The sequence below is a fragment of the Pogona vitticeps genome, chromosome 7 (genome assembly GCF_051106095.1).
Source record: "Pogona vitticeps strain Pit_001003342236 chromosome 7, PviZW2.1, whole genome shotgun sequence".
NCBI classification, from domain to species: Eukaryota; Metazoa; Chordata; class Lepidosauria; order Squamata; family Agamidae; genus Pogona; species Pogona vitticeps.
Genome location: NC_135789.1, coordinates 29,214,876 through 29,231,117, shown reverse-complemented (window position 1 = coordinate 29,231,117; position 16,242 = coordinate 29,214,876). Strand labels below are relative to the sequence as shown.

The 16,242-nt window shown below is 42.5% G+C and overlaps 1 protein-coding gene across 5 annotated transcripts in view; it reads left to right on the top strand.

Moving 5' to 3' along the window:
- AATF (apoptosis antagonizing transcription factor) overlaps positions 1-16,242 on the top strand; it is a 95,039-nt gene that overhangs the window by 34,102 nt on the left and 44,695 nt on the right. For all 5 annotated transcript variants that reach the window (XR_012080709.2, XR_012080710.2, XM_072978514.2 and 2 more), the window contains exons 9-11: positions 5,748-5,815; positions 8,115-8,195; positions 11,370-11,441. Coding sequence is in view for 3 of the 5 variants with exons in the window: in XM_072978514.2 (XP_072834615.2) it covers positions 5,748-5,815; positions 8,115-8,195; positions 11,370-11,441 (221 nt within the window). In the remaining 2 variants the exon portion in view is untranslated. The remainder of the gene's footprint in view (positions 1-5,747; positions 5,816-8,114; positions 8,196-11,369; positions 11,442-16,242) is intronic.

Below are 16,242 nucleotides of genomic sequence, written 5' to 3'. Positions count from 1 at the left end.
TCCATCTCGTATTCCAACGCTCTAACCATCACCCTGCACTAACAGTATCTGAACTTCCCTTGGTTTAAAAAAAAAATGCTAAATCTGGTTTATTAAAGCAATTTTTTTTTCTCCTCGGTTTTACCGAATTTTTGCCCGTTCCTAGTTTGAAGGCATGTAGTGAGTTTTTGGTGTAACAATCCAAGTGTTTCCTGTTATTACGTATACACACACACGAGGTTTCCTGATAATGCCACATTGAAGAGTAATTACAATACCTGGTGAACTATTACAAGTCAATAATGGTGAAAAATGGAGAGGAAGAGGCTTTGCGTTCCCCCTCCCCCTTTTTTTCCTCTTTCTTTCTGACAGGCTGGTTTACCTTAATTAAACTAGTGAGCGATTAATATGGACAGTTGATCTTGTGGCTCTCATTAGATGTGTTTAGAATTTTTTTGCAGAAACAGGAGATGCCTCCAGCCATCCTATTGTATTGTTAATGGCAATACAATACTCTTTATCACAGGCACCTGTCTCCGGAATGGCTGAGTAGATGGTTAATAGCATGTTTTAAACCTTGGTTTAAGGGGCTTTCCTTGATGGGTTACTATGAAAACGGCACCTTTTTGTCATCTAAGTTTTGTAATTAATGCGGGAGGGGTCAAGTCTCTTGTATTGGGAGTAGGTTACAGTGAGTCTCTGTGGAGGTGGAAGTAGATCTCATCCATGTATGCTTTTTTTCCCCAGCAGGTGGTAGTTGTGTATTCACTCCAGAGCTGAAATGAAGAGTATGAGGGAGAGTACTGTAGTTTTAGACGGTTGATACATGGTCTCCAGGGGTGGGCTTAGTGTAAGCCTGGGGGCACATGAAACCCTTCCAACTCCTTCTCTCAAAAGTTTACTGCTGCTCCTAGAAGTCTCCAGTAGCTGCCATTCACCTTTTCCATAGATTACAGATTCCCCTGCATAGTTTAATGCCTTAATTGCCAAACCCAGAAGTGAATTTACAGCAACTTCCACATTTGTTGTTCTGCTGCAAACCCGCCCCCCCCCTTTTGTCTGTCTGTACATCTCTAAAGGATGCTTGTGTCCTTTGCTGTCAAGTTGTAACTGACGTACAGCGACCCTAATAGGTCTTTCAAGGTAAGTGAGATATTTAAGGAGTGAATTTACCAGTTGAAGTCCCCCAATGAGTTTCCATGGCCAAGTGGGGATTCGAACCCTGTTCTCCAGAGTCTTAATCCATCACTCTATCCACTACACCACACTGGGAGTCCCTAAAGGATGCAGGGTATAGAAAATTGGCTTCTGGGCCTATTGAAGTTGTCCACCCCACGTAGTCCAGTATCCTGGTCTAAATCTCATTGCTAGTCCCAACTAGAGTAGACCCATTGAATCAATTGAATTTATGTAAGTGTTGACCTACCAAAGGACAAACAGCTGACAGGAATCACTTGCTACTCTTCCAGATTTTTTTGTTGTTCTATGTTGTCAAGTCACCCCTGACTTTTGGCAACCCTATGAATGAGTGACCTTCCAAACTACTCAGGTTTTTAAAGATGGATGCTACGTATGACTAGATTGTAGTTTAGCAACTAGAGGAGGGAGATTTCCACCCTTGCTTGCCTTTAAGATGCATAATCCTTGCAAGTTGGGCCAGAGAGGACTCCTATGTGCTCCCCCACTTCCCTTCCAGCTCAGTCTGAAATGCCTTACACTGTGTAGAGGACTTCCAAAGCAAAATGAAAAGGTTTCACTTGGTGGCATCTTTCGTCCCTATCTACAGATGGACTCATGCAATCGAGCCAAACTGCTGTGCTTCGGAGGACGACCAACGAGGAAACAGCCTTAGTGAAAGTCATTTGGTGGCCTCTTGATCCTGCTTAGGGGTCCGGGAGAGAACTCTTTGGCGCTCGTTTTTTTCCCCCCCTGCCCAGTTGTTCAATTACAGCCGTTCCCTGAAGTTCCTCTACTCTGTCTCAGTCTTCACACATCGGGGCTTCGTGCTGATAGTCTGATTTACTTGTGCTTCCTACTTAATAATTAGACACTAGAAGAACCATCTGTCATTCTTAATGGAATATGTGGGGGTTTGACTAGAGTTTCTCTGTTTTGGCTAATAAATTCTAGTTGGGATTGCTGAGCGTAATGAAATATTACAACTCAGGGGAATAGTTTTTTCATCCACTTTTTTTTAAAGGCCCTATGTTGCGGGGGGGGGGGGAAGGGGAGAGGAAGAAAGAGAACAGTACTTTCTTCAGTAAATTAGTGTATCCTTCATTCTGTATCCCATGCCCTCGATGTGACTCTGGAACATGATGCAATACCAAGGCTGCGATACCGTGAATGAGAGAGCAGAAAAAACTAAATCAAGTCTTTAAAAGGCAAGGCAGAGCCAACCTGACTTTCAGGACAGATAAAAATCAATGATTTTTTTTTTAAATCAAGTTGATTTAAATCACAGTTTATATCACCATTTAAAATGATTAATTTTTTTTACATTTAAATAGTAAAAAGAATCCAGTTTAAATTGTGATTTAAATCCATGTGATTTAAATTAAATCTCCGCCACAGAAACTTGGTGGTAATGATAAACCACTTACTGAACATCTCGCATTCCTTGGAAACCCTATTATGGTCTTGATAAGCTGGAAGCAACTTGACAACACACAACAATATCAGATGTTTCTTCCCCAAATGTTTCACATGAGTGAAGAATGTTTCTCCCTATCTATTTTCTCTCTATAAATCGCATAGATAACACTCCTCACCCTTAATCTAAAAAGCATGTACATTTCTCCGTAGGATAGTTCCAACCCCATACCATTCCGACTGTCCTTTTTCTGCACCTTGCCTTGCTCCACAATGTCCTTTCTGAGATGCAGTGACCAGAACTGGTCCCACCAGCATTTTGTACGCAGCCAGTACAGTACTGGTAATTATACTGATGGGAGTCAGTGGCCTGTGCCTTTTTCACAGCAGTATCTCCAAATGACAAATGGAACAGATAAAGTTATATAAAAAGAAACTTCAGTAGTGTGCAGTGTCACAAAGGTTTTAGGCGTTACAGCGCAGTTCTGTACACACGCCTTCAGAAGGAACCTGAATTATAGTCATTGGGATTATTCCTAGGAGAAAAATGTGCGGTCATTATAATGTTGGACTCTGGAGATCTGGGGTCCAGTCCCCATCAAGCCATGGGATGAGTCACTCTCTCTCAGTCTGACCTACCTTGAAGGGTTGTTTTGAGAAATATGAGAGCCATATTCCATTATCCTGAGCATCCTCCAGGAAATGTGAGATTAAAAGCTAACCGATAATCGTGGCCGGTGTCCTGCTGAGCCTCCCCTGGGTGCAATGTCCCACCATCTTGGTATCCTGGCATTGCGCTGCCTGCATCCATGTTTTTGCACAAGCAAGAAATGCCTGCTCTCTTGTACATCCGCAAGGCGAGGTTTTCTGATTAGTGAAAGCTCAGTAAGATATTGGCCAGTATTAAAAATAGGATCAGCAACTCTGGACTCTGATTTGGTCCAGAGTTGGCTTACTCTTTCCCATATATGCTTTTCGTATTCCTGAGCATACCTAGCAATCCCTTTGCAGGAAAAAAATCTTTTGCTATGATGGCTGCAGATAAGAAGAAACATCAAGCCCACCCCCTATGGTATAAAATAGGAACAGGTTTGCCTAAAATAGCTCCTTCAGATGCGGCTGGCGTCTAGTGCCAGCGAGCTTGACTGGGAACTGAACACCCAGCCAAGCCCTCAAGGGCAGCTCTGTACAGAGCAGTGTTGCTCTTACATGGGTTTACTGTGTCTGGTCTTCGTAAGGCTGGGTTTGGAATCTTGTATTTAGCTGCGAGGAATGACGGTGATGAAGTGGGAGAGATAAACTGATAGAGTGTGTGCCGGGAAGGTGTTGGGGAATCAATCAGATGAGCAGGGCAAAGAGAGAGAGAGAGAGAGAGAGTTTGACGTGTTGCTTCTCTTTTTCTCTCTCCCGGGCTTACTCCCCTGTGTGAAAAAAAAAAACAGTGGCTTCTTAATTGTTCTCATTGGTTTGTGTGTGTGTGTGTGTGTGTGTGTGTGTTGGGCTAGACCCAGGGGGGGGGGAATTTAAGAAGAGCGTTAATTTCCTTTTGTGAATATAGCAAAGTTCTGCAGAGAGAATTTGCAGTGTTTTGGGCAGGGTGACTTTAATATTTATGTGATTAAACAGTATTGTTTCTGTGCAGCCACAACAGCAGAGAGTGTTGTAGCTCCTTAAAGACTTTCTCAATTTAATATAACATGAGATTTTGTGGCCTGTACAGAACCTGCTTCATCAAACAGATTTTCCAATAATTATGTTAGTCCTTAAGGTACCACAGGCTTTTGGTTGCTTTATTGATAATCATTTATGTGATACAGATGGCAAACTGGAATGGAAGAAACATACCTCCAACTTTTGTATGTGAGGTAGTTTCTCTGTTGACATATCCAGAGTATCCTGCCAGAAACCACACCGACGTTTCTAAAAGTGTGTATACGAAAATTCTGAGGCACCCCTCAAGTCGTTGGTTTCTGCATAGAGAGAAAGATAAATCATATACTGTACTGTGATATGTATGAGATGCCAGCAGTGCGACTTGGGTCCATGCTCAGTGGATTTTTTGAGAGCGTTGTTTCACTGGGTAGCAGTGGAGATTGGACCGATACGCCAAATGCACATCGTGTATGGAGGGGCGTGGATCTCGAAAGAGGTGCTGTCTGATCTGGCCTGGACTTTGGATTGTAACTTCTAGAATCAGTTCCGTCTCTATAGTATGCCGATGGCTGGTATGATCTGGCCCTTGTAGTTCAAAAAAAAGTTATCCCCCTCCCTCCCCAAAGCCTCTGTATTCGATCAAAACCACAAGTCTCCTTCACAAACACCCCAGCCCCTTTGTGGAATGGCACACGCCACCTCCTCTTCTTCGTCAAGTCCTACAAATGTGCAAGCCTGCTTTGTACTTGCCTTTCTCATTGTGAGCCCCCACCCGCCCCCACCCTTGGCATTTTAAATATCTCCAGCTGATATAGATGGGGGTGGATTGAACTAATCATAAAATGATGAAGGGAACGTTGCTGCACTCATTGATTTGTCTGAAATGAACGGCGGAACAATAAGTCTTCCTAATGGCGTTCGGTGTTGTGCGTTGAGGCAGGTGTCAACTTCCTCATTTCCCATCCGTTCTTTCACCCTAAAGACAACCTCTTCCTAAAGTGTCCCTGGGCGACACTGTGCGTCTTTTCCAAAGCTAAAGGCAGTTTACAATAAAATAGGAACACTGGGGGTGGGGGGGTGGGGAAAGTGACCGTGTTTTCCCTCGCTCTAGAACCCAAGGTGACTCACAGAAAAACAGATGCAAGAAGAGGTTATAAAAACCGGCAAAAGTCGTAATTGCAAAATACAATTCGACAAATGAAAGTATCATAAGCAGGCTAGATAACAAATCTGTATCTTGGTTTGAAGTGTTCTTTCCCACTGGTTGCAAGATTGTCTCTGTCTCATTAGATGGCATTAAACAAATTCCCTGCATTAATGGAGAACTTTGGCCTTGATATAAACAAGGAGTTAAATGCTGGCAAGGGAAGAGAGGCTAGAATGTTCTTTCCCAGCTTTGTAAACCATGGTTATGAAGTCAGAGCCTGAGCCTTGATTGCAAATTAAAGTCTGACAAGATATTACCTTGAGGTGCATGTGGGTATTCCTCCCGACTATGGCTTCTTCTCTCTCTTTTTTTCCAGCTGCTGCGGGAACTTATTGAACGAAAGACCAGCTCCTTGGACCCAAATGACCAAGTGGCCATGGGCAGGTGAGCCAAGCGCCGGGATTGTGTTTAGTATCATTTGTTTTAACTAACTGGTAATTCTGGCTGGTGGGTTCTGGGAGTTGTAGTCCAAAAAGCTACTTTTTCAAGGTGCCTAGAAGTGTGTGGCCCTTCCAGTCAGTAATTTTGATCGATGTACCGTGCAGCCTTTTCAACCATGAGTGACTATCCAGATAATCATTCACCTACAGTTTCTAACATAGCCAGTAGTGATGGCTGATGGGCATTGTAGTCCCAACAACATTTGGAAGGCCACAGGGAGTCACATGTGTCCTAAAATTGACCAGACAGGCGGGATATAAATAGAATAAATAGATAGAATAAATAGAAAAATATATAAATAAATAAAATAAAATAAAATAAAATAAAATAAAATAAAATAAAATAAAATAAAATAACTTATACATACTTCCTGAACATCACAGCTTGTGGTTTGAACAAATCGTATCTTTTAGCCACAATGGAGAAACCAGTTCAACCTCATTTTTTCTGGTATTGACTTGGGGGTTCTACCAGCTGGAATAGCAGAAGGAAGGGTGAGGGGAACGCTTAAGAATATGTTTTATTTTGCAATGCATTTTTTGCCAAAGTTGTTCCGGAAAGAATAGGAGGCTGTGGAGCAGGAGAAAGGGGAGAGAAAGATGAACTGTGCTTCGAGTTACAAATATTTTTTATTTTTAAACTAGAAAATGGCACTGCCTTTACCTGATTTACTTGTTGCAGAGCCCAGCATCGGAGGGGAAATCTCAAAATCCAATTACCACAATCTTAATATAATCTTAATTACCGTAATCTATTTTATTGTAAAGTCAGATAAATGTGCAGTGTAATCACTGCTTAAGTGCAGGGTTTTTTGGGGGGCTGCATCGTATTAAATTATAGCAGAGAAGCTTCCATAATATTCTAGACATACCACCAAATAAACTTGGCACGGTGCACTAAAAACCTAGGCGATATTTTAACGAGGCTGGAAACGATTTCGCCAGCACGCCTGAGCTTTCCTTAACACATCAAATGGGTTTTCAGCAGCAAGTTCTGTTTTTAGCACTTCTGACTTTCCTTTTTATTTGGTTTTTGGTCTCTCTCTCTCTCTCTCTCTCTCTCTCACTGCACTCTTTTTGGTTTCTTTTTAAAAGTGTACTTCCCAGTTATAGTCAATGGCCGTTCTTAAATGTTTGTTTTAAAGGATTTGGAAACGTGGTGTGTGAGAGAGAATCAACGTGTATGGGCTTAACTGGAGTGTGTGTGTGTGTGTGTATCCTAGTAATTGCACTGTATTCTGGGAATGTAGAAGATGAGCTTTCGGTACAATCTTTAAATGTACCATGTTTTAATTATTTAATTATAATATTTATTACTTCTCTCAAATTAAAAGGGTTATCAGAACCATCTACATATCCGTTTTAAAAAGCCCTTGCCTTGAGGTTTACAGCTGCCCATCCCCCCAAGAAAAGATCCCACATAGAAGGAAAATGGCAGGGATGACCAAGGAAAACCTAATGTAAATTTTTTGATGTTATGAATTTGGGAAGAAGCCAAGCCTTCTGTAACAGACTTCTCAGGAAGCCTGATGGTGGCCCAGCTTTCCTTCTCTCCCTCTTTCTTGGCTGGGAGTCATTCTTTCAGGCCATTCAGTTTTTAAAATATGGAACTGGCCTTCCTCTGGACTCTAGTTCAGTTAGTGCGGGAGATGCTAGCTTTTTCCAGGCCCCCATCTATCTCAGGGGCCAGCTGGATGGCATACTACAGCCCCTTATTTCATGCTGAGACCTGGAGGAACTAGGATGGCTCTGAGAAAACTGATCTCAGACCATGCTGCAGTTAGAGAATGAGATCTAGGCTTCTCACCATGTACACGACTCTCTGATTCGTCAGACTCCACTTTTCAGCTTGGCACTGAAGTTGGATGCTCATCTCGAGTGATTTAAAGCCTGGTTTACCTGCTGCTTTCTATGATTTGAATGTGTGGACTTTTATGCTTCCCAGTTTGTCCTCATCTAGTTCTAGAGAGCTCAGAAGCTGGCTTCCTTCATGCATTTGCAATGGATCCAAATAAAAGCATTACCCTTCTGTGGATCTGGAGTTTTGTTTTACTCCTGTGGAGTCTTTTATTCTTTCTTTTGGAATTACAGTGAAATGTGCGGTCAAAAGATCAGAGCGGCAAAGGCACAGACATTGCTGGCAAAACACTTCAGTCAAGGAGGCAGGAGCAGGATTTCCCTGCTCTTTCAAGGAAACCCCTTCCCATTCAACCTTGCTTCTCCATTTTTTTTAAATTCCCCAGGCAATGGCTGGCTATTCAGAAGTTGCGGAGCAAAATCCGGAAGAAGGTGGACACAAAGGCCAGCAAAGGAAGGAAAATCAGGTAGGTATATTGGGCTAAATACCCAGTGTGGTGTAGTGGATAGAGAGATCGACTAGGATTCTGGGCACCAGGTTTCAAATCCCCGCTCAGGGGTAGAAATGCCCTGGGGAAGTGGAACTGGTAAAAACAATCCTCACTTACCTTGAAAAGTCCTGTTAGGGTCGCTATCCGCCAGTTCCAACTTGACGGCACAGAAGATACTGGGTTAGCTGTTTTACTCTCTAAAGTTGATTGGTTGCTGCCTTCCCTCTCTTGAGGCCTGTGTCCTTCCTGTTCTGTTTGTGCTATTAATGCAGTTTGGGTTGTCTTATTTTCATATGAAGAAAGGGACAGGATTCTCCTACTGCTGATTTTTTAAAATTATTGTTATTCTGTATTGCTTTAATTTCGCATGACTGTTTTGGGCTAAATTGTGAGGTTTTGCTGACCTGGAGCGCAAAGTTGCTGCTCCCGATTGTAGCATCAGAAAGGTAGGTCTCTGATCCTCCAGATGTTGGGTGGTCACTCTCATTGTTTTAGCTAGCAATTACGAGGGGTGATGGGGTAGAGTTTGTACACGCCTCCTCCCTAGTGTAGGTGAAACTGAACAGGTTTAGGCAGGGAGACTCAGCTGTCTCAAGCCTGTGAACCCATGTGCACAAAGGCATCTCAGCAAAGAGAGGTGGAGAGATTTAAAACTCCCTCGCCACCCTCTGAAAATCTAGGGATAGCTAGGCAGTGTGGCAGGGGAGAAAAGAGCCCCTTCTATCTCCAGTAATCCCGCAAGCAGGAAGAGATTTGCTCAGCCTTTATGGGTGGTGGGAAATGTTGAGATTGGCTTACAAGCCAAGGGCTTGCAGGTCTTCTCCCCCAGTGTCCCACAGGGCAGTTCATCATCTTCGCCATGGGATAAAGCTCATGAGATCCCTATGGAGATCTCTTTGGGGATTGAACAAGTACTGGCCATAGCTCGCATGTAGTGCTGGGGCCACGGGTTGTTCCCCCTGCCTTGATGGGTAATGAAGCCAATCCCTTCATTTAATACCAAGGTTGGAAACAAATAAATAGCCAGTGGCAGAGATGTATGACTAGAGTTAACATGAACAGACTGTTGAAAGGTGGGTGGCCCTTTACCTGAAGGGTAAAGAGAAGTTCTTGCCAAGGCCAGAAGTGTGGGGTTGAATGATGAGAAGCATTCCAACCAAATGGAATGGGGGCCCAACGCCAGAACAGAATCTGGGAACCCACCAGCCAGTGGAGGCACGGGAAGGGAGGAATGTTCATCTGGAGGACCAGAATCAAAACACAGAAGGAGATATTTTCTTCTAGCGGCAGAGAAGGTGGAAGAACGGCTTTCCTTTCCCGTGTTGTGAGTTAAGGGAAGAGTGGGTTGGGGGAAGAGATATACAACATTAACCATCCTTTTTTTTTTGTCTGTGTGAGCAAGACAATAAATCTTAAGCTGAGATGGCATTTGATGGAAAGTCAGCAAAGTCGGGCTGGGTCAGGCTTGGCATAGCAATTTTTAAGATAGATGTCATAAGATAATATATGAAAAGAGGGAAGAGCTGCTTTGTTGGGCCTAAAAGCCTGTAATTATTGACTATCAATATTCCTTCCTGTCAACGTGGAACACCGCCGGGATGTATTCATGACTCTGTCAGGGCCCCGTGACAAGAATCACACCACCCTGAGCTAGGCTGGGGATTTATTTTTCTCTCTTTTTTGACCCCAAAAGATTGGGAGAGGCCATGGAGTGGGTGGCTTTTAGTTTTCAGAGTTCACACAAAACATAGCTGTTGGCAGTTTCTTTCCAAAGCAGAAAAACTGGAGAAACACACGTTTCTCAAGGTGTCTATGCTAACTCAACAGAATTCAACTTGGTCCAGAAGATTCTCATTCTCTTCATCAAGAAGAGCTATTAATTGAAGCAAATGCACATAGGCAAACTATAAGAAAATGATTGCTTTAGGTGTTTCCAGAGTCATTTGGCATCCTATAAGTGCTTAAGAACCTAGTACCTTATTTATAACTAGAATTATAAATTGTGTATTTATATACAAAAATCGCAAAGCCTTAGAAAGCCAGATCCACCAGATGAACAGAAAAGAGTAGAACATTTATAATCAGACATCGACATTGGTTAGAATCCTATTGGTCTTTGAGTAAAGTTTGTGTGACTTGCTGGGCCTAATTGATGGGGTTCACAGGAGCAGCTCAGTTGCACCATTGAGTGTGTGATCAAGCACACAACATAAATGATAGCTTGGAAATTAGCTGCTGCAAGTTACGTAAACTTTATGGAAACACCGGTATAAGGTGGTGCCCCTTAATACTGGCATTTACAAAAGTGGAGATTCAAAGCTTTAAGATCTAAATCCACATGTTGGAATGAAAGGGTGAAGAGAAAAGAGAGAACATCTCCCTGTCTGGCACTTACACAAAGAGAAATCTGACGCTGGTAGCAGAAGGCTTTAAGGATTTGGAGGCTCTTTAAAACAGCAGATAAAGAAATGATGATGTGCCAGGTATACTTGAGTTTAACATGTTCAGATTTACAGAAAATAAGCCACGTGGGAAGGAGGAGATATCTCCTAAAAGACTTACGTATATCCCAATTCTTCTCTATCAAAATCAGTCTGGAATCAGGATACTTAAAGAACAACTTCCTCCCATATAATACTGTTCAGAGCCGGCCCTACCATTTGGTAGGAATGAGGCTGGTGCTGCATCAGCCACCTAGGTTTGTGAGTTTTGTGCAACTGCATCTGGTTGTTCCTAATTTATTGTTGTGTTTTAATCTCAGGAAGAAAGGGGAGGGGTGGTAAGGTTTTTTTGTTGATGGGCCTAGCTTTGAGTGTGACCCAGTGGATGGGGTTGGTGTTTGCTGCTCCACTTCAGGATCCAAAACATATTGGATGTTCCAAAAGCTTCAGAAAGTTACTTTTTTGAACCACCAACTCCTAGAATTCCCCAGGCCGTAAAAGAGGGCCAAGGAGATTTTTTTTTGCTATCGGTTCCCCTTCACAGTTCCAAAGCTCTAATGGTATTGAATTCCAGAGATACTGGACCACAAAATCCGTCTATGGCTTAGCTTAGAATGCTTCCAGTGACATAAAGTGTCCTTTCTTTTGCTGCTCTCTATCTAAATAGTTACTTAATGGGTCTGAATGTCTGTCTTGTCTCCTTTCTCAGGTATCATGTTCACAGTAAGCTGGTGAGCTTCATGGCACCCATTGACCACTGCACAATGAATGATGATGCCAGGTTAGTAAGCAGTTAATTACGCTTCTCGAAGCGCTTTGTGACAGTTTGATATTGACCTGTTCTTCAGCCTGTCATCATCTCAGGTTCTTTATATCAGTTGGCCATTTGTCACTAGCAGCGCAGCCCCTCTCTGTCTGGGCTGAACCAGCTGTGTGTGCTTCATTCTTGTCTTTCTCCCCCACCTCCCGCTGGCCAACTCCTACAGTCACAGACTGTGTTTCTGCACCGTGCGGCCTAAGCGGTCTCCTTGACGTCTGCAACTCAGATGCTGCAGATATGCTGTGCTTTCCTTCCACAAAGCAAACATTCCCCAAAAAGAACTCTCGTGGCACCTTAAAGACTAAAAAGTTTTATTTGACATAAGCTTTTATGGACTGCAGCCCATTTGCTTTGAATTTGCATTCATTCCATGCTCACCAGCGAAGAACTCTCCAAGGGTTTCATTGAACCTTCAAGAAGAACAAATCTGGGATGTTTTAAGCTTGCAAAAACCACATAGCCACAATGAAGAATAGATTGAAAAGTGTGTTGGGTTCTCCCTTCTCTACGAAAATATCCACTTTGCATTTCCCAGGACTAGCAAAGGGATAAAGGCCATATTGCTTTAGAAATCCATATACTGTATTTCTGAAGGGCGTAGTTTGCTTTGGTGAAGCAAAATGTGTATGAAACCATTAGTGTGTTTTGACAAAAAAAAGCATGCATGGCCAAAAATGAAGATGTTAAAAAAATGCAAACAAATCCAGTTTAATTCCTGGGAAGAGGCATAAAAAGGTATGTGAAAATATGGAGGGATTTCCAAGCTGGAGGGCATATCTTGCAAGCTTGACCATATTTCCCATGATTTTCTTAGTTGTCCCAAGACTTTCTGTTTCTCTTTCCTGTCTCCCCAACTACAAAATTATCAGAGCCCCTCTCTGGAAGAGTTTAATTTGAAAAGAACGAAGCGGTATCTCAGGTCTTAATTAATGTAGCAGGACAGAGTCTGGTACGGACTCTGCTCCGTTCCATCCATTATCCAAATTGACTCCATTCCATGGAGGTCAGATTGCAAGGCTCTTCTTGTGAGCCTTTCAGACACATCAAGATGCTTTGGGTGATTCTGGATGCTGACACGTTGTGCTTAATAAACAGTGTAAGGATGACATTGCAACAATGAGGAAGCCATCTGGCCATCACGTGGCGTGTTTGCTTCTCCATCTTAAGTGATATGGCAAACAAATCCAGAAATCTCGCATTAAGTATGGTTTCGTGTTCCACAAGCTCTTTGTAGTCATTTTGCAACTATGACTCAAATCTCATGGTGATCTGAAGACAGTCCAACTTAAAGACAGCTTGAATTCTGTTCGCTGCAACAGACACAGCTAAGTATCTGGGTGTATGGAGTTTTAATCTGCATTATTTTATTTTTTAAATAAAACACTGAGGTACTGATGAACAGTAGTTATGCTCCAGATTCCACTCTTTTCTCCTGCAGTTAGCAAAGAGTTGGTGACTTTTATTGTTTTTTGTGAAGTCAGCAAGGAAAGAATGCAGCATCCAGTCTAAAATTCTGGTCAATTTCCTCCCTTCTCCCTCTGTTCTATTGTTTATGTGTAATTTGACACACACATCATGCATAGACACACAAAGGGCATGGTAATCGTAACGCTGCTTTCTTTGGGGGCGGTCAAAAGTCATCTCGTTGTTTGCCAGTGTGAATTACTAGATGGAAAATGCAAATATACATTTCACAGCGGTGTGATCGTGCGCCGAGCTTTTTGCGCAGTCATTTTGGAGGCTTGACCCTAAAACAAATAAAATATCATACGACAGGAGGTGTTGCATATTTACAGTGTGAAAAATCAGGGAAAACAGCATTGTGCTTTTACAGCCTATAAAACAAATTAATTGTCAGGGTGGGGGGAAGAGTACGGAGAGGAGAGAGAAGTATTAAAGGTGCAGAGGCTGTTGAGAAGTGTCAGGATACACAGCAATATATGACTCAGCAGACAGTAGCATGTCTAGGAAAATATCTCTGGAGGTTGAGTTGGTCCTCGGTAGAAAGCTTTTAGGCAGATGTCCAAAACAGGGTTTCCTCTGTGAATCTCTAGACTAGTGGTCCCCAACCTTGGGCCTCCAGATGTTCTTGGACTGCAACTCCCAGAAGCCTTCACCACCACCTCTGCTGGCTAGGATTTCTGGGAGTTGAAGTCCAAGAACATCTGGAGGCCCAAGGTTGGGGACCACAGCTCTAGACCATCATTCCATGATCATTGGCCAGAAGAGATTCTAGAAGACACTATCTGTGTGGAACGGTTCTGCATAGCCTGCCTAACTTTGGATAACTTATTACGGTTTTCTAAGTTAAGGGGAAAAATCAAGAGAGGCATGGAGTTACTTTGTGCCAGTATTGAAAATCTTATTTAACCGTGTGAACTATATTCCGAGACCTCAGCAAGGGTACCATAGGAAGCTTTTAAATAAAACAGGAAATGTTGATTTTGACATGTGGTGCTTTTTTCTGCATGGCCTTGGAACTGTGTCGTACACACACACACACATATTTATTTATTTATTTATTTATTTATTTATTTATCTATCTATCTTGGAAGCTATCGAGCATCTGTTTAAAATGGCAGATTTCTGCAGGGTAAGGGGATGGATTTTACTGTCAGGTGTTACATAAATGCAAAAAAGGAAAAAAATGCAAATAGCAAGCGAATGAAATACAGAGTGTAATGTTTTGTGATGGGGTCTCCCCCAACTCTAATTCTGCAAGGAGAGGGACGTGAATATTTCTCAAGAGTTCCTTAATGGTGTTTTGGCGAATGTTATTTCCCCCCCCCCCCAGTCAGACATACACTTAAGAGGCAACTCAGGACTTGGACAAAATGGTTGGACATTGATTTAATCTGTTAGAACAAGAGCATGGTGTGTGTTTTTAATGACCGGCTCCCTTTTAATCGCATTGTTAAGGATTCTTGTTCCTCCTTTTATTAGAGGCTCCCTCCTGTTCCTTATCAGATGATGGGGCAAACATAACTCATGGCAGCTGATTTTCATCTTCAGTTAAAAAGGATTACAGCTTTGCATTAACTTGGCTTGGCATGGTTTACAATTTGCCTGTTGCTGCAGAGGCTGGTAGACTAGCACTCTTGTGAGTAACCCCATTATGTACACTTGTACATCATCATTACTTTTTTTTTTAAAAAAAGACTAGTTCGTGTCTTAAGTGAGGCAGATATCTGAGGTGTACATGGAAGGGACTTTTTAATGACCATCCTAATAGAAAGGTAACCTCATGAGCAAGAAGGCAATCCTGTCTAAATATCCTGTTCTCGGATCATTGTGTGTCTGCACTTTAAGGTGATTTTATATATATTTAAAATAAAGCCTCTCTATTACTTTCGTCAGTGTTCGAATATAAGATTTTGTTGCTCCTCCTTATCCTGTTGAGTGATCTGTTGTACTGGTTTTTCATCACCCCCCCATTACCTATTATTTAAAGTATTGTTCATAAGGAGGATGTCACAAAATACCTGCCAGCCAGCCTTCCTGACCATGCCCTTTAAAATTCCCTTTAAAAATAACTTCCAAAAGTAAATAGAAAACAATGCTTGTTACCTCAATTTAAAAGTTTGCTTCTAGGTTTATCATCTTTATTTCTTTCTTTTAATTCATATCATTAAAATCATGCCTGTATATGAAACATATGTAAAATTAAAAAATAATTAAAATGTTAAGATAATTAGACTGTAGGTTTATCGTGATGTAAGGAAATAAAACACAGAAGCCCTCAAATGCTGGGGAGTTCAGCAGGATGTGATCCTTTATGAGTGTTTGTTGGTCATTAGATACAAACCGAGGAAGCTGCTTTTTACTGTTCAGGCCCCTTGTCTTCTGTTGCCAGCTTTAGTGAACAACAGTGGCTCTGCCCCGTTTGAGTCAAGATGCTTTTCAAGCTCTGCCTAGAAATCTCGGATGCTCCTTGGTTGCTTCCCATCCAAATGTAAGCTAGGCCTGATCCTGCTCAGCTTTTGAAATCAGATGCAGTTGGATATGTTCAGGCTGGTATGGAGGTAAAATAGTGCCAAGACTACTAAAGAGAGTATAGTAGCAGGAGAGTGAGGTGCCTTTCCCGTCATGATCATGCTTTTTAAAAAAAACTGAGTTTGTGAGACTACTGCAGTATGGCTGCCGCCATTTTGGATCGGCCGCAGGCGCTTCATGCACGGAAGGGCTTGCTACTGAAAGCGTGGTGGACCAAAAGAGGTGCAAAGCCAAAGTACTCAATCGGGTGCCTCCCCAGTTTAATTGCACTACCTCTTCTCGGTGGTGGTGTTGCAAGGGAGCAGGCTGCCGACACTGAACGCGGATAACGTATCCCCTTGGATCCGTCTGCCCGGGTCTGTAAAGCTCGCTCTTCTGCTGTGTCAGTCACAACCCGTCCTGCTGTGAGCAACAGGAGGTGCGATCTATGAAATCCAGGCATTAAAGGATTAATAGTTTTCTGTGACACAAGAGTTGGCAGGGCGGGGGGGGGGGGGAATCTTCACACAAGCCTACTCTTTACTTTCAGTATTTCGTACATCTGGTATTAAAAACACCCAGCGTCTGGATTAGTGGAGGAATTTGGGTTTGAAGCTGCCAATCTTGCTCTCTCTGGCAACAAGAAGGAGCTATCTTAGCTTTAAAAGTATTTCAAACTAGCACTGTTGATGTGAACAGTATAAAATGCATCTCCCGTCGTTGGCCTCACAACCACCTTGCAAAGTAGGCTTCACCCTGTGATTAGAGTTGGGATTCATGCAGGAAGTAT